The sequence below is a fragment of the Palaemon carinicauda genome, chromosome 7 (genome assembly GCF_036898095.1).
Source record: "Palaemon carinicauda isolate YSFRI2023 chromosome 7, ASM3689809v2, whole genome shotgun sequence".
NCBI lineage: Eukaryota > Metazoa > Arthropoda > Malacostraca > Decapoda > Palaemonidae > Palaemon > Palaemon carinicauda.
The window spans coordinates 54,664,603-54,689,419 of record NC_090731.1 but is presented as its reverse complement, the minus strand read 5'-3'; the positions used below and the strand labels follow the sequence as shown (position 1 = coordinate 54,689,419).

Below are 24,817 nucleotides of genomic sequence, written 5' to 3'. Positions count from 1 at the left end.
GCCATATGTGGATGAAATTAGGGTCAGCGGTAGATGGAGATGGTTTGGGCATGCTCTTCACACTCCTCAAGAGAGATTAGTTCACCAAACATTTAACGGGGCTCCACAAGGTACTAGAAGAGTTAGAAGACCCAGGCCTACATAGCTGAGGACTATGAAACGTGAAGTCGGAGATGATGAATGGAGAAGTTTTGAATTAGAAGCTGAAGGTAGAGACGACTGGCGAAATCTAACCGAGGCCCTTTGCATCAATAGGCGTAGTAGGAAGAGGTGATGATGATGAAGTGTCGAATACAGTACTGTAATTAGAATAGGAAAAAAGTTGGTGATTCGTGGTCAATATTAGACATTTACCATGTATCCTTCTGGGAAAAATTCGTTTAATAATGAGTTTACTGAAATGATTCCGTTGTTAAATAAGGTGTACCTGTATCATACTTTTTATGAAATATCTTATGCTGAAGCTAACGAAATTGAATGCCATATTCAATTTTGTCAACTGACTAACTAGTTTAAGCAGACATTATAGCATTCTAAAAAGTCATGAATTTTAAAGAGGTAATTGTTCTTTATTGAAGGGTTTTTTTACTTTTTTTGTTTTCAATTTTAGGTGTATTTTAACCATCAACAATTAGTGACCTTTTTACTCTACAGTATCAGGAAGTGTTGTTATATATGAATTAGTGCTTTGTTTTTACTTAAACATAGGATGGTAGGGCGATGGCTTTCATGTTTTGAGTTGTCTTACCTTGTACTGCAGCTGTGTTAGTACTGTAATGCACAATTACCTCTGAAGAGTACTGTAGTATGTTCGTCAACTGCTGCTAGGCATTAGTCAATGTTTTGGGAGGGTTATGAGTTTTTGTGGATTTTTGTTCTATTTCCTAACTACCACTAGCATGGAGGGGTGACTGTATGAATATAAATGAGTGAAAAAATAAGAAATTTGATTAAATTTCTAATATTTTTATAGACAAACACCTAAGTTTAGGAAGAGCAAACTACCTATACTGTACTGTATTTATTAAGGACAAACATTCCATATATATTTGAAGTGCCTTACTCACATGTGTGATTGTTGCTCATCTGAGGTCTACAGCCAGTAAAAAAATTAGAGCTTTTAATGTGTTGTGAAGCACCAGTTCTTCCTTTTAGGAAAAATCTTAGCAATTTAAATATTCATTCCTTATTTTAGTTTGTCCAAATTAGAACTTGAAAGCTCAAGTAAAGTGAATATTTTTTCCCTATTAACCTTCTCACTGTTCATAGTTTTGTCTATTCTGTTACAGGGAGTGCTGCATTCCAATGAATATGCAGTCACCACTTATAACTTCTATTTGCGCCCCTGCACATCTGTGTCTTATGATCCAACTTTTATTTGCCAGACTTCAAGCATCGATTTTTTACGAAGATTCAACTTTGATTTCAATAAGGTAATGTATGTCATTTCTCTCTACTCTTATAAATTATGAAGTTTTGATGGAAATAAATGTATAGTGCAGTACCATATATTATTTGTCAGATTCAAACTTGCTTTTTAATAGCTCTTAGCTTTATGCACATAAATTTTTGGCACCTCTGTTAGTAATGGGAAAGAAGGAGTTTCGATAATGAAATTTATTATTTTTTTATTCCCCTGGATGTTTGCATTACTCCAAAAAAGTCCCATTTTCTTCCTTTTACCAATGCGACATCTGATTGCTAATGGCAAAAACCATGGCGTGTTCATCAAGCACCCATCTGTCTTCAGTTTCAAAGTCAAAACTAATAGTAGTGAAGAGGAAGCTGTGCATACATATGAACATCCGATGAGTATAGAAATACAAGAATTGTTTATGTGGAAGAGGTGGTATATCATATGTTACCCTTAAATTTCTGAAGAGGTGAATGAAATTTCAACTTTGTACTGTCACTCTATACAAACCCTTGCTATTTATAAGGATATTACTTTTGGCGTAGCTGAAAGACGAACCATAAGACTTTTAGCAAGGGCTAGCCATTTACCCTGCTCATTCACACACCTTGTCTGAGCACCCACTTCACTTTTGGCTCGGGTAGGGTGCGGACGTTGCCGCTCTCTTCCTCCATTGTCTGGACTTGAAAATACTCTGAAATAATTCTGAATAAATTCTTTAATAATTCTTTTTCTTTTCCAGATTGTTTGTGTGCTCATCCTAGCCAGCCTCATGCGCACTTGTCTTGGACCTGAGAGCTGCTCTTGTGGTACCTTTATGTCCTCCATGGAGACGGACCCACACCTTCTGTGTCCGTCCTGTAGAGGTCGGCGGTGTGATCAGTACAAAATTTGTCGTGAGTGCCGGAAGTGGTCTGTCTCCCAGTGGGAGAGGGTTTGGGCATAGGCGCAAAAAGAAGACCAAGAGAGATTCTTCGCCTTCGGAGTCTTCCTCAAAGTTGCAGAAGTCTTGGATTTCTTCTTTGACCCCCTGATCTCTTCCTGAAGCTCCTGCTTGATTGGTCTCCTCGGGGGAACGGCCGAGTAGTAGCTTGGACTGCTTAACTCCAGGTCAACCTTGGGGATCTGGGGACCGTACTGTTTTCCTTGGAGAAACAGTTTTTTCTCTCTCCCCGGGTTGCACCTGCTATTTCTCTGACTTATTTCAGGTTTGGGCATCGCTGGGTTTGGCTGGTCCCCTGTCAAAGGAGGCTTTTCTTTAGCTCCTCCAACTGGGTGCTGAGAAGAAGCTAACTCCTGCTTTCTTGGAGGTGGATCCTTCTCTGTTGAGCGCAGCCCCTGACGTCCCCGGAGTTGCCGCCTCCCTTTCCGCTTTGCTGTATCTTGCTGACACTGCGAACACTGAAGACGGTGCTTCCCTTTACTGAACTGACTCTTCCGTCGTGGGTGTAGCAAAGTTTGAGGCGAGTCTCTCCATCGGCTGGTCTCCTCTCCTTTGCGAGTGAGAACCCCCAGAGAGTCTTATGTTCCCGAGATCTTCCAGAGACCAACGTGTGTTGCCTCTGGTTCTGTCAGACCAGGTTCTCTCAGATATTCTCCTTCAGGCTTTGGAGGTTATCACTCCTTGCCGCCCTGGACGTTCCCCCCCCCCCTACGGAAAGGAGTTTTCTTATCAGTCCTGTCAAGGACCGTTACGTTGAGCCTTGGGGCTCTTGTCACACGTCAGCTGTTAGTCCTTTGACAGCTTCGCGTGACTCGCCTCGCCAGCTGCTCGTAAATCACAAGCTACTCGTCACTCGTCTTCAGACGAGCACCTGTCGCCTGGTGGTTTGTGATCGTCACTCGTCACTGAGACCCTCACTCCTTGCGAGATGACCAACTACTGTCTCACTACTTCCAGATGCTTTAGCGTTACTGGTCAGACCAGCGAGTCTCTCTCTGAGCTCACAGGTCATCACCTCCTCGGCACTCGCCAGCCAGACGTTCAACAGCTAGGCGACACTAGCCAACTCGCCACTCGTTAGTTCCTTGTTGTTCACTCTCGCATCAGTCTCCTAGACCGGCTGCTCCACCTGGTCCTCTGCAGGCTTGCCAGTGCCTTTTGCCAAGAGATCGTCACTCGTCAGCAGATCAACTTGCCCTGCGTGAGCGTCGGGTGACGATTCCCGCCATGATGTGCATTGGACGACCGAGGGAAGCATCGAAACAGCCTGCCTGGAAGCAGTGCCCGGAAAAGGTCAGACCCAAATGACTTAAAGACCATTCCTAAGTCCTTTGCAAGAGCCTCCAAGCCATCTCTTTTGGAGGAATACCTCCCCCCTCGCAGGGACCCAAATGACTCAAAGACCATTCCTAAGTCCTTTGCAAGAGCTTCCTCGGCAAGAGCAGTCTAGAGGAGCCTCTTCTCCCAGAACGTCTGCAAAAGACCCCCTGTCGACAGCCTATCCCGATGACTTAAACCCACCCCATGCTCTTATGTGTGAGACCTCAGAGGTGGAAGATTAGTTTGACTTTGAGGACAACTACCTGCTTAGAGCTGCTAGTCCAAAGCTAATAGAGGCAGAGCTGGAGTCTGAACATGCCTTCTGGCAGGTTTTGCCCTGCATGAGAGCCATCAATGGCTTGTCAAATCCAGTGACAGCCCTTCAAGATGGCAAGGACATGGTCCTGGACCATGTCTATGGTACTCAAAGACCCCCTAGGGCTAGTGCAGCTTTGCCCTGGTTCAAAGGGTTGAAGAGTGCCAGGAAGAAGGCAGTCTCCCTGGCTACTGGTTCCTCCAGCTCTTTCCGAGCAGGCTCCGCCTTGAAACTCCTCTTGCCCCCATTCATGCATCAGAGGAGGTATTACTACTCTTAAGTTTAAAACAGGTTACCAACGAGTCTCGTCCAGCCCTGCCTCTAGATCACTCTATAGTCACATTAATCAGAGGAGTCCTCATTGAGAGACTGTTGGGACTAGGAGCCTCGGCTTCAGAGATCATTAACCAAGAGAAGGTCGTAAAGTATACCATGCAGGCTAATTCGTGGCTGGACCTGTTAATGGGGTCTCTGAGCCACCTGATCAGGACTGAGGACTGAGTCCACCACGAGGTGGACGGAATCCTTTCTATTGTCCGGTACCAGGACAATCGAGTTCCTCTCCTACCAGGTGGTGAACCTGTGGGCAAACACCATACTTAAACATCGAGATTCGATAATAGAAAGATTCCAGTGACAAATCCCACAAGCTGAGGTGTCCAGGCTGAGAAACTCCATTTTCAAGGGGAGTTTTCTACTTGAGCCGGAAGACATCGAGCAGGTGGTGGAGAGATGGAGGAAGTCTAACCAAGACTCCCTGCTCCAGGGGACCCTTACATCAGGGTCCTACCAAGCTCCACCACAAAAGAAGCAATTTCCTCCAAAACTACCAACGAGTTGGGCTACGGCTACCACAGCGACACAGGTCTTCAAGAAGCCCTTTCACGATAAGGACCATAAAGAGTCAAGTCTTTTCGTAGAGGGAAAGGAAACAGGTGCTGGCCGAGGCCGCCCCCGCTAGGATGGGCAATCCTCCCACCTGCCCACCTGTAGGGGGATGCCTGCAAAGCCACTGGCAGAGGTGGCTGCAGCTTTGGGCCAAACCCTGGACAGTTGCAGTGATTTGTTCAGGGTATTGCATCCCATTCATTCAATCTCTTCCTCCACTGACTTGGGATCCAGTTCCGTCAAGCTCTTACGCGAAGAGATCTGCAAAGGAGCTGGCCCTTTGGATCTAAGTCCAGGCCATGTTGGAGAAGGGTGCTCTCCAAGAGGTCCTCGACGGGACCCCAGGCTTTTTCAGTCAACTCATTGTAGGGAAAAAGGCGTCTGGAGGCTGGAGACTGGTCATCGATCTCGATTGTGTACAAGTTTTTCAAACAAACTTTGTTCAAGATGAAGACAGTGGACATGGTCAGACAAGCGGTGAGACCGCAGGACTTCATATGCACACTGGATCTCAAGGATTTATACTTCCAGATCCCTATCCAGCCATCTTCAAGGAAGTATCTAAGTATCATATTCGACAACAAACAATACCATTTCAAGGTGCTGTGCTTTGGTCTTTTCACAGCTTCTCAAGTCTTCACGAGTATTCGCCCTAGTATCATCTTGGGGTCTCATAATCGGCATCCGTCTCCTCAGATATCTGGACGACTGGTTGATTCTAGCAGACTTGGTGGCTACCCTTCTTCAGCACCGAGACAGAATTCAGAGCTTTGCCAAGATCTTGGGATCATAGTAAACCTCGAGAAGTCATCCCTGCTCCCCTCTCAAAGCCTTGTATACTAAGGCATAATCATAAACACTGTTCAGCACAAAGCCTTCCCATCAGATGAAAGAGTACAGTGGCTGAGGGAGGTAGCAGGGCCCTTCCTCAGGCAAGAACAACTCCCAGCCCAGTGTTGGTTGTGTCTCATAGGCCACCTATCATCCCTGGTCCGTCTAGTCCCCAATGGTTGCCTCAGGATAAGATCTCTCCAGTCGTGGCTCAAATAAAGGTGAGATTAGGAAAGCGATTCCCTTGACATCCTGATCCAGATACAATCAGAGGAACAGACGGACCTCAGGTGGTGGGTTGCAGACAAGAACCTCTGCAAAGGGGTTGACCTTCTCGTTCCCTCCCTGGAACTGATGCTCTATTCAGATGCATCAAAAGAAGGGTGGGGAGCCCACATGCTGCACCATACCATCTCCGGCCATTTGTCCAAATTAGAAAGGTATCAGCATATAAATTTCCTAGAGGTGAGGGCAGCCTTCCTAGCCCTCCAACAGTTCCAGCTATTCCTGGCGGGTCACTCTGTGGTGTTGATAAGCAACAACACTACGGTAGTGGCTTACTTAAACAAACAAGGCTGTACCTTTTTTTCAGCCCCTCTGCCATCTAGCAGTAAAGAAACTCAGATGGGCAGAAGACAACTCGGTATCCCTGTTGACTGGCTTCATTCCAGGCAAGAGGAATGTGCTTGCAGACAGTCTGAGCAGAGCAACTCAGATAGTGGGCTCAGAGTGGTCTTTAAATCATCTAGTAGCCAACAAAGTCCTGACTTTGTGTGGTTCCCCAACTGTGGACCTGTTAGCAATGGACCTGAACTTCTGGCTTTCGCTCTACTATTCCCCAGTCCCAGATCCCCAGGCTCTCTGGCAAGATGCATTCCAACAACGATGGGACAACATTGACGTGTACGCATTTCTCCTGTTTTGTCTAATGAGAAGAGTCCTCAACAAGACCAGAATATGTAAAAACCCATCGATGATGCTAACAGTTCCCTATGGCATCACCCAAAGTGGTTCTCAGAACTTCTGCTGCTGCTGATGGAACTCGTGAGAGAACTCCTTCCATGACACGATCTACTCAAACAGCTATATGGGAATATCTTCGATAAGACCGTAGTTTCGCTTTAGCTTCACGCCTGGAAACTGTCCAGCACCTCCTCACTCAGAGAAGATTTTTGCAATGAGTTGTGAAAAGGATGGCTGGACACCTCAGACGATCTTCAGCATCAGTCTACCTGGCTAAGTAGACAATCTTCTGTGGTTGGTGTCATAGAAGGGGTATCTACCCCCTCAAACCCATTATTCCAACAATAGCCGAGTATCTTGTATACCTTCGGGAAAAAATGCTCCTCTCGGTTGCGGCAGAAAAAGGCTGCTACTCAGCCTTGAGTCTGGTCTTAAACTGAAAGGCGTAGATATTTCCTCCTCATTGGAACTTTCTCTCCTCATACGAAGTTATGCTATTTCCTGCCCCCTGTCAGAAGTTAGACCTCCTCCTTGGAACGTGGTTCGTATCCTTCAGTCTCTGAAGGGTCCCCTACGAATCATTACGCCAGGCAACATATTGCCACCTTACTCTGAAGATGATGTTTCTACTTGCTCTGGCTTCTTCCGAAAGAGTTAGTGAACTGCGTGGTCTTTGTTACGATATCGGTACTATTTAATTTAGTACCAAAATGTCTGGACCCAAAAGGTGGCACCAATAAGCACCCGACAATTTGGAATGTATGCTTTGCTCCACAGTTAAAGGCTCTCACAGATCCTTGAAATCTTTACATACTTTGTTCCTTACAATTCTACAATCATAGTTCCTCTATAAGACAACTAGGTTGTGTGGCAGAAGACCGAACAGGTTCTACTGATCCTAAAATCCCTGCAGTCTCTAAAGTAAGCATTTCTTGCCCTAAAATTAGTAAAGTCTCATATTACTTAGATGGATGGCATGGCATATCATATGAATTCCTTATTGAATTTTGAAGAGGTGAATGAGGTTTTAACTAATTGTGGATTTCATCATGTTCCAGACTATAGTACAGTGTTTGCTGCAGTTGCTTGTAAGCTCAACCTTTAGCTTGCCTCACTGTAATCCTGTAGGGGTTAATGTAGGCGCTAGTACATCCAAAGATATGTCTACACGCTCCTGCTGCTACCCTTGTTTCAAGGAGTAAACAAACTGGGAAATCAGCTGATGTTCACAAGAATTCTCCAGCAGCATAGGAAAATGAGCAAGTGGAACATAGTGACAGACAATGAAAGTAAGGAAATATTACCTTTTTAATCTTTGTGTAGCATTATTACACATTAATAAAATGATTAAGGTAAGTCTGAAATTATCTTATTCTACCAAATCAAAAAAAGGGGCTACTTCCAAAAGAGAATGCACACCTCAACTCTCAAACTTTATTATGGAGAGATCAAGGAATTGTTATCTTGGAATCAGAAAAAATGACTGATTCAGGTTCATGTCTACTGCTTAGACCTTCTTTAACACAGAGTTACCTGGCCTCATCTTTGATGGCAATTTGATAATCAGTCATGATCCAATTATTGTGCCTAATAAAAGACAATCTCTAAATTCAGGTTATGCAACTTGGTCAATTACAATGATACTATTTGTAGGTAATCAGAGAAGGAATGTAATTGAATCAATTTCCCTTGCAGATTCTGGTACAGGGGTTGTTTCTAGAGGATAGTTTTCATTGTCCAGTAAAGCTGCTTCTACAGCCAAGGGTCACTAATTACCTGCTAACCAAAAATAAAAAATGCTATTTAATTTTTTGTTGAAAGTTTGGTCATAGAGGCAAATAGAAAATTAGATTCAAAATCATAAAAAAGGTTGAAAATGAAGGTACCCGATATTAGGAGCACAGCTACTTCCTTTTATTCCTTTAATTTTTATAGAAATCTTTCTTTGGAAAAAGTCTTAGCCACTGCTCAATAGCATACAAAGTCAGTGCTTGCCAAAAAATACCTTTAAAAAGCATAGTTTACTTATGAAGACCTTTGGGCTCTTGGCCCCACAGTAATTGCAGGGTACATGACTATAGGCTGCAGTGTTGCAAAAGTACATGCTTGGCCACCAGGTCCAGGCAATCTATAAGCAAGCAAGGGTACATGGTTTGTGTAATTTTAAGCTCAATTGATTTATTACTTTGTTATTTAAGAATATCTGGATGTATTTAATATTCGATTTATAATTGGTCACAATTATCTACTAGATCAGACGTAACGCAATCTACAATATATCAATTTAGTAATCAATCTAGAGACCTGTATTTAAAGCCCTAGTATAAACAGTTTATCAAAATATACTAGACGAAGTAACCTAGACCAGGTACGGTAAGTAACCTTAACCTCGTGGCATTACTTGTAGAGTAATTAAAATCTTACCTCTTTTTCCTACAGTTACACCTCACCTCCAACAGAGTGTGGGTGACAGCAATATGAACATGTGGGGAGATTCATAGAAGTACATAATAAGAATTTTAATAATAAAATTTATTTCTATACTCACCTGATGTTTATATGCATGCCCACCCTTATCCCCACTAACTCACAGTATCTATAGGAGGGATAATGTTGAATTCTAAACTGAATGACTAGGATAAAAGAGGTGGCAACCTTCGCTTTTCACCCTTACCACTGGAGGGTTCCATTACTTTGTTAGAGGCATGTAATTACTGAAGTGAAAGAAAATGGGAAAATTTTAAAGATTTTACTTGTAAGTGTTGATTATTTGCAATTTTGGAGTAGAAGCACAAATAATACAAACAGGTTAGTATAGAAATATGAAATTTTATCATAAAAATTTTGTTATTTTTCAGTAGTGGCTTTATGGAGGCATTTACTTTATGAATGATGATGCAGCTAAGATGCTTCAGAGTGACTTACTTGCCATCTTGAAGGGAGAGAGAGTAACCAATCTATCATTTGAGGTAAGTTGTTCCGACATATATATTAGGGAATAGCTATCTCAGTTTGCTTTTTTTTTTTTTTTCTTTTCTTTTAAAGGAAGCTACAATGTTTACTCAAAATAACAGGGTAATACTAGCTGCAAAATGACTGCGGGAAATAAACTTTGAAAAGGTAATTAGCTATTTTGTTCCAAAAATTTTAAATATTTACTTGATAAAATAGTCAATAAAATTTGTAATTTTTGTACACGTTATCTTGGAAGATGCCCTAATTGAAACTGGAGAATGAATGAATTTCTAGTATGGTTAAAGCTACAATTGTGAGAAATTGAGTAGCATTGTGAACAGAAACGAGCCTGAGCTTCACTTCTTTGAGTATAATACTGTACTTAACTGTTTTGCAACTTACACAAAAGCATTTGTTCTTCCACACATACAAACCCTCATTCTTTACTATAGGAGAAAGGTAACAGCGAAGGCTAGAATATGGCAGTTGAAAATTTTTATGAGGTGTAAACAACTGGCAGGTAGCCAGGAGGCAACCGCCCACCTTACAGCTCACTGCAACCTCAATTGTATTTCAGCCGTTAGAGAATGAATTTGTTATTCTCTGCTGGAAACTTGGCAGATTTTGTTTACAAATTATTTTGAAAAATTTTAATAATTTTCCTTTATTTTTCTTCCAGCTTGTGTGCCTATATGTCCGACTGCTTATCATGCGGACATGACCTGGTGTGCCGCCCAAGTCTTTCGGCACGGTTATGAGTAGTTAATATGTGGATCCTCATAGTCTGGTGTATGACTTGCCAGGACTCATGTGTACTGAATCCTTGTCATGCGATGATTGTAGGGAGTGGCCACCCTGTCAGGAGGAAGAAAAAGGACGAAAGTGATTCTTCACCTTCGGGATCTTCCTTGAAGTCTAAGAAGTCCTGGCCTGCTCTTTCTTCTCCTGGAGCTCCCCTTCTACTCTTCTCCGGTGTTCTCAGGAAGACATTCAGGTAAGAGTGGTGATCGGTTAATGACCGGACAGTCCTAGGGTCTGGGAGACTCCATTGTTCCCCAAGTGGTTCAGCAGCACCTCCCTCCCTGAGTAGTTTCCCTTTATCTTCTTTTGCTTTTCTGAAGTCAGGAGCCCTATGATTGTTGTGGCACTCCTTGGGAATTCCTGGTTCCCCTTCGAAGGATAGAGAAACATTGTATATAGACTATTGATCTTTAACGTCTTCTCCTCAGCATGCCCCTACTGTAGTTGTCGACTTAGGTCATACCTGCTGGAGGATCTTGTGTTCACCTGGTGATTCCAGATGTTTATGCTCCTCCTCTGAGGTCTTCATTTTTGGAATCTCAAGGTTTTCCGGAGGCCTTTCTCCAGGTTCAGTGTGATCTTTGCTTCCTTCAGCCTCAGCAGGATCACTGCTTCCTTCAGCTTCAGTGGGATCTCTGTGGAGGAAGATCTCTCCCCTGCTCCTGCCAGACTTTCTTCTTCCAAATGTGCTTCTGCTAGACTTTCGCCTGCTAGACCTTCAGCTCAAGGATTGTCTTCAGTAGGCACTCGCTTTCATGCTTTGTGCAAGGGTCTCTCTCTCTCTCTAAGAGTCTAATTATATCCTCTAAGAAAGTTGCGTCTCGCTCTTCAGCCTCGCTCTCTTTCCTCACCCTCACCTTGCACTCCTACCTCGCCCTCGCCTTACATTCCTGCCTCCCCCTCTCCTCCCGTACCTGTCTTACCCTCACCTAGTTAGGGAAATTTCAAACGTCCTTCACTTTCTTCTGCTTTTCCTCGCAGATCTGCAGGCACTCCAGATCACCCCATCAGAGGAACTATAATTCTTACTGCCAGCGCTCCTACAGACACTCCTTTTCTGCCTCGAGTCATTGATTGCCTTCGCTCTCCAGATGCTCGTCATGCTCCATGCGATCTTTGCTTTTGTATTCCAGGCAATCTTCTACTTTGCACTCAAGGCAATCTTTTCCCTCGCGGTCTAGAGGTAACGTTGGCGTTGCAGAACTCGTTCCCAGAGAATTGTGTGCAGTCAGTGGCGCTTTTGTGGATGACTGCTTTGCTGTATTCCATCCATTTGGCTTTTGCCTCCAAGGGCTATGACCCTCTGAAGGGAATATTAGCCAAGCCTTCGGGTTTGGCTGGACCTGTGGGTTCGGGGTGGAGGAAAGGCCCTGCGCCTATTCCGAGATCCGTGCCACTCTACCTGCAGCCTTTTCTCAGGAAGAGCCTGTGCATGCTCAGTCTTTTTGACCATCACACCTTGCTCCTTTCAAGAGAGGTGGAGTGGGAGGAAGGGAGGGAGAGGGAAACGCTGAGATGATTGTTCCCCCTCTCCTATTGCTGAGAGTAAAGGGTTGTATGTCTTGTCACTGGGCAATCTGGCACAACTTTCTCACAAATGCTATCATGCCTAATATATGAGTGCCTTTGTTCCGTAACCGAAATACAAACCACGCTATTTACATAGGGGTATTACTTTCGGGGTAGCTGAGATGACGAGCCATTAGATTTTTAACGAGGGTTAACTACCCTCTTTCTAGTTAGCGAGGGGGTAGGGGAGGGGTAGCTAGCTACCCCTCCCCCCTCACACACCGGTGAACTGAATCACTTCACTTTTGGCTCGGGTGATGATCAGACGTGTCTGTCTCACCCTCGCATTTTTGACAGCCTTAATAATTTTTTGCTTTTTCTTGCAGTTGTCTGTACGGAAGTTGGCCTCTACCTCTATCATGCGGAAGTGCCCTGGCTTACCCGACTGCCCTTGTGGAAAGTTTATGTCGGCGGTCGAGACGGACCCTCACACCTTGTGTCTGTACTGCAGAGGTCAACGGTGTGATAGAGATAAAACTTGTAGTGAGTGTAGGGAGTGGTCTACCTCCCAGTGGGAGAGGTTTTCCCGGCGACGTAAGAAGAAGTCCAGGCATGACCTTTCTCCTTCAAGGGCTTCCCTGAAGAAGGAAGGTTCCAAGGCCTCTTCTTCCGTTGCCCGAACCTCCTCCGAAGCTCCCACTCGATCGGTCTCTTATGAGAGGCCGTCGAGTGGTAGCATAGGCCATTCTTTTGTTGACCAACCTCGGGGTTCGGGAGAGGGAGTTGCCTCCCATAGCGAAGCAGCTCCTCCTCCTCCTCCGGGGGAGGATATTGATAACTCTGTTGCTAATGATGACCTGCAGCTTTGGGCTTCCTTGGGGCTTAAGGGCTCGCCCTTCAGGGAAGCCCTGTTTGACCTGATCCAGTTGGGTGCAGCTGTCAAACAGTCGCCGGTAATAGCAGAGGTAGATCCTCTGTCTATTGTCGACGTTGTTGTGGCAGAGGCTTCTGACGGGTCGGGTCAAACCCCTGCTGTTGCGGATGTTGCTGAAGGCTCAGTTACCCCCTCCGAACATCCTTCAAGGGAGGAGGTGAGTCCAACGGTCTCTCCTGCGGGTGATTCTCCCCCTCGGGGAGTTCACTGACAGAGACTCCTCTTCGGAGGACCGACGATGGTGTTGCTGCCCCTCGAGGTCGTCTTCGCCGTAAGGCTCGCCCTCCTCTTCGCCGTAAGGCTCGCCCTCCTCTTCGCCGTAGAGGCCTTCCTTCTCCCTACAAGGGAGTTAGGAGGCGCCTCTTCGGTTCATCGCCTTCGACGTCCCCCGCAGAGGATCCTCCTCGACGTGAGCAGACCGTTGCAGCTGCATCGCTAGACCTCTCAGCAGATCGTTTACAATCTCCTATGCCTGCCAGACCTGGGAGTCTTCCTTCTCCTTTGCTGGACGCAGATGCGCAGTGGGTGCCAACGCACCCCGTTATCCAACGGGCACCGGTCCCTTCGGGGCAAAAGGGCTTATCTCACAATGTGAGTAAGTCCCTTAAGTGCCAGGTTTTACCTGCGCGCCCATGATCCGCAAGCGCTCTCCTGCTGTAGCTGAGAACCAGCCCTCTTCGGACTCAACGCGCCAGCTATCTCCTGTAGCTGAGTCATCTCGCCGTAGATCTGCTCGCCAGCGCTCACCTGCGCGCCAGTGCTCACCTGCGCGCCAGCGCTCTCCTGCTCGTCAGAGATCTTCTGTGCGCCAGCGCTATCCTGCTCGCCAGCGCACATCTGTGCGCCCTGTTCATGCTGCGCGCCATGCGCGCTCACGTTCTCCTGAGCGCCCACGATCGCCTACTCGCCACCGCACATCTGCGTGCCCTGTTCCTGATGAGCGCCATGCGCACCCACGTGCCCACGATCTCCGGATCTGGGCGCAGGCAAGGAGATTCTTCCATCGCCTTCTCTCCTGCGATCACCTGCGCGCCCTCAGAACTCGCCCATGCACCAGCCATCGCCTGAGCGCCATCACACACACTAACCTGTGCGCATTTCTAGATTGGAACGAGTCACTGCGCGCCCGCGTGCCCACGAGAAGTCTCCTGTGTGCGCCCACGAGCGTTCTCCTTTGCGCGCTACTACACCTTCTGGTCCTACGCCCCAGCTGTTATTTCCTGACCGCGCAACTGCGCGCCAGCGATCTCCAGCGCGCCCGCGCGATCCTTCGCCTGCGCGCAAGCGCTCTCCAACGAACGCGCCCGCGCGCCCAGGTCTCCTACGCGCCCACGCGCTATCTTCTGTGCGCCATCGGTCGGCTTCTCGCCCTACGCGCCATCGCTTGCCAACGCGCCATCGCTCGCCTGCGTGCCGTCGTTCTCCCGGCCGCCAGCACTCGCCCTTCAAACCGCGCACACCCTAACCTGCGCGCCCACGCGCACTTTCGCCTGCGCGCCCACGCACAATTTCGCCGGTGCGCCCACGCGCCCTCTCGCCCACGTGCACCCTCGCCCACGCGCACCCGCGCTTTCATCGCCGCGCGCATGTGCGCTTTCATCTCCGCACAAGTTCACCTGCTCGCGAACCTGCGATTTTACCATCGCGAGAGCGCCAGTGCGATCTCGACCGCGATTCCCGCCAGTTTCGCATCACGGGCAACCTTATGAGTCTTCTGGACCGTGTACTTCCAGATCATCGTCTTCACGATCTCCCCCCCGTAAGCGCAGAACAGCGCACTTGCAGGAGGAGGAAAAATCTTCAGAGAGGTCTAGGCAACACTCTTCATCTTCTTCTTTTCAGGCAGGCCCTGTGGTGTCTACTCCAAAGGATCTCCTGATCCCCTTCCCTCCAGCGGGAGTCGCTGACACTGCGTCTGTCAGCCGTCAGCCTTGGTTTGAGTCTCTGATCAGAGCGGTCGTCCAGGCTGTGAAGCTGGTCCTCGCTGATCTGGGCCTCAAACCAACGGCAGCCTCGTCTCCGCTGAAGAGGAAGAGAGGAATAGACGTCGTGGTGACTTCTCCTAGGGTTAAACTGGCTTCTAAGAAATCCGTCAGGAAGGCCCCTTCCCCCTCTCAGACGTTTTCTCCTTCTCTTGTGGACGAAGCCTTTCCGTCCTCAGGAGAATCCAGCGAGGTGAGACATTCTCCCACGGCACCAATGGGAGGAACCCCACCTCGAGTAGGAGAATCGTCCCGTGTGGGGGCAGAGAGGAGCCCTCAGACTTCTTTACTGGAGTCCTGTATCTCTCCTAGGAGGGAGCCCAAGGACTTGAAGACCGTCCCAAAGTCTTCTTCCCGGATTCGACCAGAGCCAGCAAGACCCCAGGAGAATGTCCACGTGTCCCCCCAAGTAGAGCAGTTGGTGACAGGAGACTTTGCTGCCAGTCCACCAGGAGGAGAGCAGTATGAGTCGGAGCATGCCTTCTGGCAGGTCCTGAATCTGATGAGGCAACTCAACAGGTTCAAGGACCCGGAGACCGCCCCTCGCGAAGGGAAGGATACGGTCCTGGACCAAGTCTTCGGCACTCAAAAACCCTCGAAGGCCAGTGTGGCTCTGCCCTGGTCCCAGGGGGTAAAGAGCACCAGAGACAAGGTTGAGGGCCAGCTCTCCGTACTCGCCTCCTCCAGCCGTTCCTCTGCCGGTAACAAACTCCTCCCACCTCCTCGTGTGCAACAGAGGAGGTACTTCGAGATCATGGGGGAGCCTTGTTTAGCTCTTCCTCTCCACCATTCTGTGGAAGAGCTTACCAGGGGAATTTCTCTTGAGAAACTCTCTGCCCGGCAAGTGACATTCTCGGCTACAGAGATCTTGAGCCAGGAGAAAGTCGCAAAGTGTGCCATGCAGGCCACTTCGTGGCTGGATGTCTGGCTGGGGTCTCTGGGCATCCTGTTGCGATCCGAGGACTTGTCCAAGGAGAGCACCAGGAAGGCCATGGAGACTCTCCTCCTCTCGGGCACACGCACCATCGAGTTTCTGGCTCACCAAGTTTCGAACTTGTGGGCAAACTCGATCTTGAAGCGTCATGATTTGGTGACCGAGAGGTTCCACTCGAAGGTCCCAGCCGTGGATGTCTGCAAGCTCAGACATTCTTCCATCCTTGGAAAGAGCCTGTTTGAACCCAAGGATGTGGAACGGACAGCTAAGAGGTGGAGAAAATCGAATCACGATTCTCTCCTCCAAAGGGCTCTTACATCCAGACCCTACAAGCCTCCAGCACCTCAACAACAACAGCCTCATCAGTTTAGGACATTGAAACCGGCTCCGGCAGCAAAGGCAAAGCTGTCCAAACAGCAGCCCTTTCTTGTCAAAGACAAGAAGGGCGGAAAGTCCTCCAGGGGAGGCAGGAATCCTAGAGGGAGCGGCCGAGGCCGCAAACGCTAGGATTGGCAATCCCCCTGTATGTCCACCAGTGGGGGGATGCCTGCAAAGTTGCACGTTCAGGCGGCAGCAACTCGGGGCCGATTCCTGGATGATCTCCGTGATCAGCCAAGGATAACGCGTCCCGTTCATAACATCTCTCCCTCCCCTGACAGCGAATCCAGTGTCGTTGAGCTCCTATGCCATGGGATCGGCAAAGGGGTAGACCTTCGGGCAGAAGTCGAGACCATGCTCAAGAAGGATGCTTTCCAAGAGGTCATCGACGGCTCCCCAGGCTTCTTCAGTCGACTTTCTTGTAAAGAAGGCGTCTGGAGGCTGGAGACCCGTCATCGACCTCTCAGCCCTGAACAAGTCTGTCAAACAAACTTCGTTTAGCATGGAGACAGCAGACATGGTCAGACTTGCAGTGAGACCGCAAGACTTCATGTGCACACTGGATCTGAAGGACGTGTACTTCCAGATCCCAATCCATCCGTCTTCCAGGAAGTAATTGAGATTCAACCTAGACAACAAGATCTATCAGTTCAAGGTGCTGTGTTTCGGTCTCTCCACAGCACCACAGGTGTTTACCAGAGAGTTCACCCTGATATCTTCGTGGGTACACAGGATCGGCATCCATCTCCTTCGCTATCTGGACGACTGGCTGATCCTGGCAGACTCGGAGTCGACCCTTCTTCGACACCGAGACAAGCTTCTGGGACTTTGCCAAGATCTAGGGATCATGGTAAATCTCGAGAAGTCTTCTCTGCTTCAATATCAACGACTGGTATATCTAGGCATGATATTGGACACCAGTCTCCACAAAGCCTTTCCATAAGACGACAGGATAGCAAGGCTGAGGAGGGTCGCAGAGCCTTTCCTCAGACGAGAAGAGCTTCCAGCCCAATCTTGGTTACGTCTCCTAGGTCACCTATCTTCCTTGGCCCGTCTAGTTCTAAACGGCCGCCTCAGGATGAGATCCCTGCAATGGCGGCTCAAGTCCCGGTGGAATCAAGGCAACGATTCCCCGGACATTCTGGTCCCTATGGGGCCTGCAGAACGGACGTACCTGCAGTGGTGGTTGACCGACGAAAACCTTCGAAAGGGAGTGGATTTTGTCGTCCTCCCCCCGGATTTGATGCTGTTCTCGGACGTGTCAAAAGAAGGGTGGGGGCCCACGTTCTGAACCAGAGGATCTCAGGCCTATGGTCAGAATCAGAAAAGTACCTCCACATCAATCTGCTAGAAATGAAGGCCGTATATCTGGCCCTTCAACAGTTCCAACAGATCCTGGCGGGTCACTCCGTGGTGGTGATGAGCGACAACACCACAGTAGTGGCTTATATCAACAAGCAGGGAGGTACCTTTTCACAACAGCTATCCCATCTTGCAGTAGAGATACTGAGATGGACCGAAGTCCACTCGATACCACTATCAGCTCGCTCCATTCCGGGCAAAAGGAATGTGCTCGCCGACAGTCTGAGCAGAGCATCGCAGATAGTGAGTACCGAGTGGTCTTTGGATCCTCTAGTAGCCAACAAAGTCCTGACTTTGTGGGGTTCCCCGACAGTGGACCTGTTCACGACAGCCTTGAACTTCAAGCTGCCGCTGTACTGCTCCCCAGTCCCGGACCCCAAGGCACTCTGGCAAAATGCCTTCCAACAACGATGGGACAACATTGACGTCTACGCCTTCCCACCGTTCTGTCTGATGAGAAAGGTGCTCAGCAAGACCAGACTATCGGTCAACCTGTAAATGACCTTGATAGCTCCGCTATGGCATCATGCAGAGTGGTTCCCGGACCTTCTGCAGCTCCTGTCGGATCTCCCGAGAGAACTTCCCCCACGACACGAGCTACTCAAGCAACCACACTGCAACATCTTCCACAAAGCCGTAGCATCGCTTCGACTTCACGCATGGAGACTATCCAGCATCTCCTCACGTAGAGAGGCTTTTCGCAACAAGTTGCGGAGAGGATGTCTCGACACCTGCGAAAGTCATCTGCAGGGGTCTACCAGGCGAAGTGGAGAGTCTTCTGTGGTTGGCATTGTGGGAGGGGTATCTCCCCTCGATGCCACTATTCCAGCAATAGCGGAGTTTCTTGCATACTTGCGGGAGGAAATGCGCCTTTCGGTCTCAGCGGTGAAAGGCTATCGCTCAACCTTAAGCCTGGCCTTCAGGCTGAAAGGAATAGACATTTCATGGAACTTTCTTTGCTCATACGAAGCTACAAACTTACCTGCCCTCAGTCGGAAGTGAGACCTCCTCCATGGAACGTGGTTCGGGTTCTCAGGGCTCTTAAGAGACCTCCGTTAGAACCATTAAGCCAGGCTTCTGATCGTCACCTGACTTGGAAGACGGTGTTCCTGCTCGCTCTGGCTTTAGCCAAGTGTGTCAGTGAACTTCATGGTCTCTCGTACGACATCGCCCATTCAAGGGGAAAGGGGGAGGTAATGTTCAGGTTCGTCCCTGAGTTTGTAGCTAAGACTCAAAATCCTGTTGTTCCGGACCCACGGTTCGACTTCTTCAGGATTTCGAGTCTTCGTTCTGTAACAGATGACCCAGACCATCTCCTACTATGCCCAGTAAGGAGCCTGAGGTGTTATCTTAAAAGAACAGCTGCAGTTCATCCTCGTGTGCATGCTCTGTTTGTGAGCACAGGAAGGACGAAGAGGAGGGTCACCAAGAATACCATCTCAGCCTGGATTTGAAGGTTCATCCATCATGCCCTGAATCCAGACCCTCCTCCGTCACGTCGCCCTAGAGCACACGATGTCAGAGGCATTGCAATGTCCCTTGCATTCAAGAGAAACTTCTCTGTGACGCAGGTACTACAAGCTGGGGTCTGGAAGCGTCAAACGACCTTCACAGCCCACTACCTGCAGGACGTGACCCACAGGAGTCTCGATACTTTCTCTATCGGCCCTGTGGTGGCTGCACAACAGCTGATCTAACCTCAGGCTCCTTAATGGACAGGTAGCAGAAGGTTGAGGGCATTGTTACCCGGTTTTAGACTGCATGAATGAAAAAGTATGTCTGGCCCTTACTCTTTTCTTCATCCTCCCCTCTCTTGGGGAAAGCTGCATCCTGGGTTCTCTGCATAGCTGACCTCAAACCACTGCAGGTATACCATGCTTCCTTGTGCTCCTAGTATTAATATAATACTGACGCGTCCCCCATACGCTGACGAGGTGGTATTGGGAACATCCTAGCCTAGAATTCCATCCAAAGGACTTCAGGTCAACTTCCTAGGACGAGTCACACTTCATTCCTTCACACACAAGCTTATGTAGGCCGCACGTTCCTTGCGGAGCAAGGAATTTGCGAGGTACAGGGATTCCTTTTTCTCGAGTGCTACTCACTCGGATTCTGAGTCCCCGGGCAAAAGCCAAAGCCAGTAAGGCTGGGACTTTCCACCCTACCTAAGGGTTAAGTCACCCTATGTAAATAGCGTGGTTTGTATTTGGGTTACGGAACAAATGACAAATTCGGAGATAATTTGTATTTTTCCTAATCATACAATCCTTAGCTATTTACACATATTTGCCCACCAGCTCTGTCCCCCGTGAAGTCCTACCTCTAAGCGAAATGAATCAGTTCACCGGTGTGTGAGGGGGGAGGGGTAGCTAGCTACCCATCCCCTACCCCCTCGCTAACTAGCGAGACGGTAGTTAACCCTCGTTAAAAATCTAATGGCTCGTCATTTCAGCTACGCTGAAAGTAATACCCCTATATAAATAGCTAAGGTTTGTATGGTTAGGAAAAATACAAATTATCTCCGAATTTGTCATTTCTGGATGGCTACTTGTTACCTTTCTGAACCAGTGGCCTCCCCTATCCCCTGTTCTGATTGAGTTTCAATCTGACCTAACAATATTAAAAAGCCTGTCCTTGGAGGCAGAGGTGGATGCGGTGTTGGAAAAGAATGCTCTCGGAGTCGTTCGGGACAATTCTCCGGGCTTCTACAGTTGCCTGTTCCTGGTGGAGTAGGCGACGTGGGTTTCTTGGAGACTGGTCATTGACCACACTTCACTTAACAAGTCTGTCCATCAAATGAAGTTTCATGCTTTTCATAGTTCTGAGGGATGTGTAATTTCAAATACCTGTTCATCAGACCTCTCAAAAGTACCTCTGCTTCTCCCTCAATGGTATGGTATACCATTTTGAGATGCTGTGTTTCGGACATTGTACGAATCCTCAGGTGCTTACTCGGGTATTCACCATGATAGCCACTTGGGCCCTCTCGGGAGGGATATGAGTCCTGATGTATCTCAACGACTGATTGCTCATGGCCTCTTCGAAGAGGCAATTGCTTCAGGATTTAGATCAACTTCTCCACTTTGCCACGACCTTGGAATTTTGGTAAACTTGGAGAAGTCGAATCTCATACCCAAGTAGAAAGTGAAGTACCAGGGCATGCTAATTGATTCAGGCTCAGGGAGTCTTCCTCATAGATGATTGCATCAGCAAGCTCAAGGAGGTTCCACGACTGTTCCCGTCCAAGACAGTAGTTTCAGCTCAGCAATGTCAATGTTTTCTCAGACATTTGTCCATGTTGGAAAAGGTGGTTCTTTTCAGGCATCTCCAGCAGAGAGTCTTTCAGTGGTGGTGTCTGAAGGATCATTGGGTAGCCAGCAGGCATCTCCAATTCCTTTCTCTTAGGGTGTCACAACAGGTCCCGAATGATCTTGCCTGGTGACTCGACAAGAACATCCTCAACAGGGAAACCCCTCCTGAATTTTCATCTCTGGATCTTCATCTGTTCTAGTATGCCTTGAAGGAGGGATGGGGAGTGCACCCAGATGACCTGCTCATATCAGGAGTGTGATCTGAAGAAGGCAGGCATCTGCACTTCAGCATCCTCGAGATGCGAGCAGGCTTCCTAGGCCTGCAAGTATTCCAAGAACATTTGAGGAGGCACTCAGTAGTGCTGATGAGCGACAGCTCAACTGTAGTGACCTACGTCAATGACCAAGTAAGCACAGTCTCGTGGCCCCTGAGCGAGTTGATGAAGCAGATGCATATCTAGGTGGGGTTTCACAACGTTGAGTTATCAGCGAGATACATTCTGGGCAAGGTGAATATTCTAGCAAATATCCTCAGCCATCAGGGGCAGGTAGCAGGAGTGGAGTGGTCCTTAGATCCCTTCATTGCAGAAAGGCTACTTGTTCTCTGTGACTCTCTGGAGTCACCTCTTTACAACTCAGCTGAACAGGGTATTGATTAGGCCAGGAATCAGGATGATCCTGGTGGCTACTAGATGGCCACACGCCGATTTGTACCCCGATCTGCTTGCTCTTCTGTTCAATTTTCCAAGAGAACTACACTCTGGCCCACTTTTCTTCATCAGCCACACTGGTAGAAGTACTGTACCACCAGTCTGTTGAGTTGTCTATTCATGGGTGGAGACTATCCTGCATCTCCTCTGAGTGAAAGGCTTGTCACAAGGCACTGTACAGATGACTGAATACTTCCGGAGGTCCTCGACAGCTGTCTACTACGCCAAGTGGCCCAGCTTCTGTGATTGGTGTAATAGAAGGTATATTTCTCTGGTTAGAGTGTCTCTAACACAGATCGCGAATTTCCCCATCTTCCTTTGCCGTGAAAAGTGTCTTAGTTTTGGCTGTCAGAGGCTACCATTCAGTCTTGTGTATGGTCTTTCAACTGAAGGCTTTAAACCTCTCAGCCACCTTGGAGTTGTCTGTGCTCGTGAGAAGCTTCGAGCATTCTTTCCAACCTGTGACCTCAGACCCTTTGAATGGGATGTGACCTTAGTTCTCAGGGCTCTTACGTGTACCCCATTCAAGCCTTTAGACAGGTCTTCAGACAGGGATCTGACACAAGACTGTCTTCTTGCTAGCCATAGCATTGGGGAAGAAAGTGAGCGAGTTGCACCTTCTCTTTTACTTTGTCACCCACTCTCATAGCTTTGTGCTGGAGTTTGTGGCCAAGACATCCGGCAGTGCTGGGCCCCAGGATTGAGTCCTTCTCCATCCCTTCCCTCTGGAAGGGGTTGGGTGGTGATGAGGACAAGGTCCTCTTGTGTCCCGTAAGGTGGCTGCTTTGCTATCTAGAGGATCCAACTTCTTAGGCATGAGTGTAGGATACTTTTTGTTACTTAGCACTGGCAGATCCAAGAAAGAGGTATCAAGAAACACGATATCTTTCTGGCTTTGTGAGATGATCAGAAGAGCCAACGTCATGGCTGACAGGTGTACCGAAGCTTTGGCCAGGATTAGAGCTCATGAAGTCAGGTGTATTGCCCCCATCTCTCATTCAAGAGAAACCTGTCGGTGGGCTAAGTTTTGAAGGCAGGTGTCTGGAAGAGGCAAACCACCATCACGGCCATCTACTTGAGATATTGTACCCACAAGTCCTTTGACACATGCTTTGACTGTGGTCGCTGCTCAGTCTGTTGTGTAACAGGCCCAGCTCTATATGCGCATAGCATTGCATTTTGTCTAAGGTTTCATTTTGGCATAAGTCTGGAATGAATATAGTATAAGTGGCTCTTCTTATTCATTCTTGTGCTCTTCTCTTTGGGTCGGCAGTTGAAGCATTACAAACTGATTGGAGTAGATGCTGGTAAGTTATGCTTCTGAGCTTCATTCTTTGGAACCAAAGAATTATATCTCTTTATTCTTCATGCAAGCGGGGGGATGGTGACTAGTGTTAACCCATTACTCATATGTTTAATAATTGATTTGGCGGACATTTGCTTAGGGAAAAGGGTAGCTCTTATTTTGGTACGGTACTCTTAGTACACCCCAGGTTCAATCAGTCCTATCATCCATATGATCATCAGATAAGGAGTGGTGGTGGTTACTCTTCACTCTCCTATGACCAAGCACTAATTGCTTCCAAAGAAATTAGAGAATCTTCCAGTTTGATTTTGGGGGACATCCAACCCGCCAAGCAGTGAGGCTCCCTAATTATAGGACAAGGGTTTATATGTGTGTTTAGGCATGTAGGAACAAATAAAAAATTTTAAAAGTAATTTGTATTCTTCTAGCCCTACAAATTTGGAGTCCTTTATTGTAACTTCCCTCCTCAAACTACTCTCTATAAGCTCTGGGTCAAAGTAGAAACATTAAATAGAGCACTGACTGTGAGGGAAGTGGGGCAGAACCTCAGTGGTCTGATAACTACTCGTTATCCATTTTCAATGTGTGATTCCCGTGTGCGCCAAAATTCTCTATTTAAGGTTGCTACTTCTACCCAGGGCTTATAGAGAGTGTTTTGAGGAGGGAAGCAGTTACAATAAAGGGCTTAGATTTGTATGGCTAGGAATCATAACAACTACTCTTGAAATTTTTTCTATTTACCAAGGCACTTCCCCCAATTTTGCGGGGTAGCCGACATTAAAAAAAAAAAAAAAAAAAATGCGACTTTTCTTCTCTTTACTCCTCTCAGCCTGATGAGAGATTCAGCTCTCCCTCTTTAACTACCACAAATGAAGCTTCATGTATTGAATACCCTACTTCTGCTACCTCAACAGTCACCTTAGCAAGGCCTACCGGAACTGTGTTACAATCGCTCGCCATTCGTTCCTATTTCGGACACGCTCATTCGCCGTTCTCACATCTATCCTCTTATCACCTAGAGTTTTCTTCAATCCATCCATCCACCCAAACCTTGGCCTTCCTCTTGTACTTCTCCCATCAACTCTTGCATTTATTACTTTCTACAGCAGACAACTAATTTTCTTTCTCTCTACATGGCCAAACCACCTCAACACATTCATATCCACTCTAGACGCTAACTCATTTCTTACACCCCTTCTCACCCTCACTACTTTGTTCCTAACAGTTTCTAATCTAGATACACCAGCCATACTCCTCAGACACTTAGTCTCGAACACATTCAATTCCTGTCTCTCCGTCACTTTTATTCCCCACAACTCCGATCCATATATCACAGCTGGTACAATCACTTTCTCATACAGAAATCTCTTTTCATTCATTCCTAACCCTCTATTTTTTACCAATTCCTTCACTGCCCCCCAACACTTTACATCCTTCATTCACTCTTTGATGTACATCTGCTTCCACTCCACCATTTGTAGCAACCACAGACCCCAAGTACTTAAACTGATCTAATTCCTCAAGTAAATCTCTGTTCAGCATGACATTCAACCTAGCTCCACCCTCCCTTCTTGTGCTTCTCATAACCTCACTCTAACAGCAGTAGCCCTCAACTTCCTTCTCACACACCTTTCCAAACTCTCGCACTAATTGACCCAGCTTCTCCAAGTCCACAACTAATACAGTATCATCTGCAAACAACAACTGATTTACCCCCACTCATGATCACTCGTCTATCAGTTTCAATCTTCGGCCAAGCACTCGAGCATTCACGTCTCTCACAACTCCATCACCAAACAAATTGAACAACCATGGAGACATCCCATATCCCTGTCTCAGCTCCACTCCCCACTAGAAACCACTCGCTCACTTCATTTCCTATCCTAACACATGCTTTACTGCCTATATAGAAACTCTTCACTGGTTGCAACAACCTTCCACCAATTCCATATAACCTCAT

The 24,817-nt window shown here is 47.5% G+C and overlaps 1 protein-coding gene across 2 annotated transcripts in view; it reads left to right on the top strand.

Moving 5' to 3' along the window:
- Positions 1-24,817, top strand: part of LOC137643924 (pre-piRNA 3'-exonuclease trimmer-like) — a 227,484-nt gene that overhangs the window by 34,870 nt on the left and 167,797 nt on the right. For both annotated transcript variants that reach the window (XM_068376689.1, XM_068376688.1), the window contains exons 4-5: positions 1,290-1,433; positions 9,537-9,644. In XM_068376689.1, the coding sequence (XP_068232790.1) occupies positions 1,290-1,433; positions 9,537-9,644 (252 nt within the window). The remainder of the gene's footprint in view (positions 1-1,289; positions 1,434-9,536; positions 9,645-24,817) is intronic.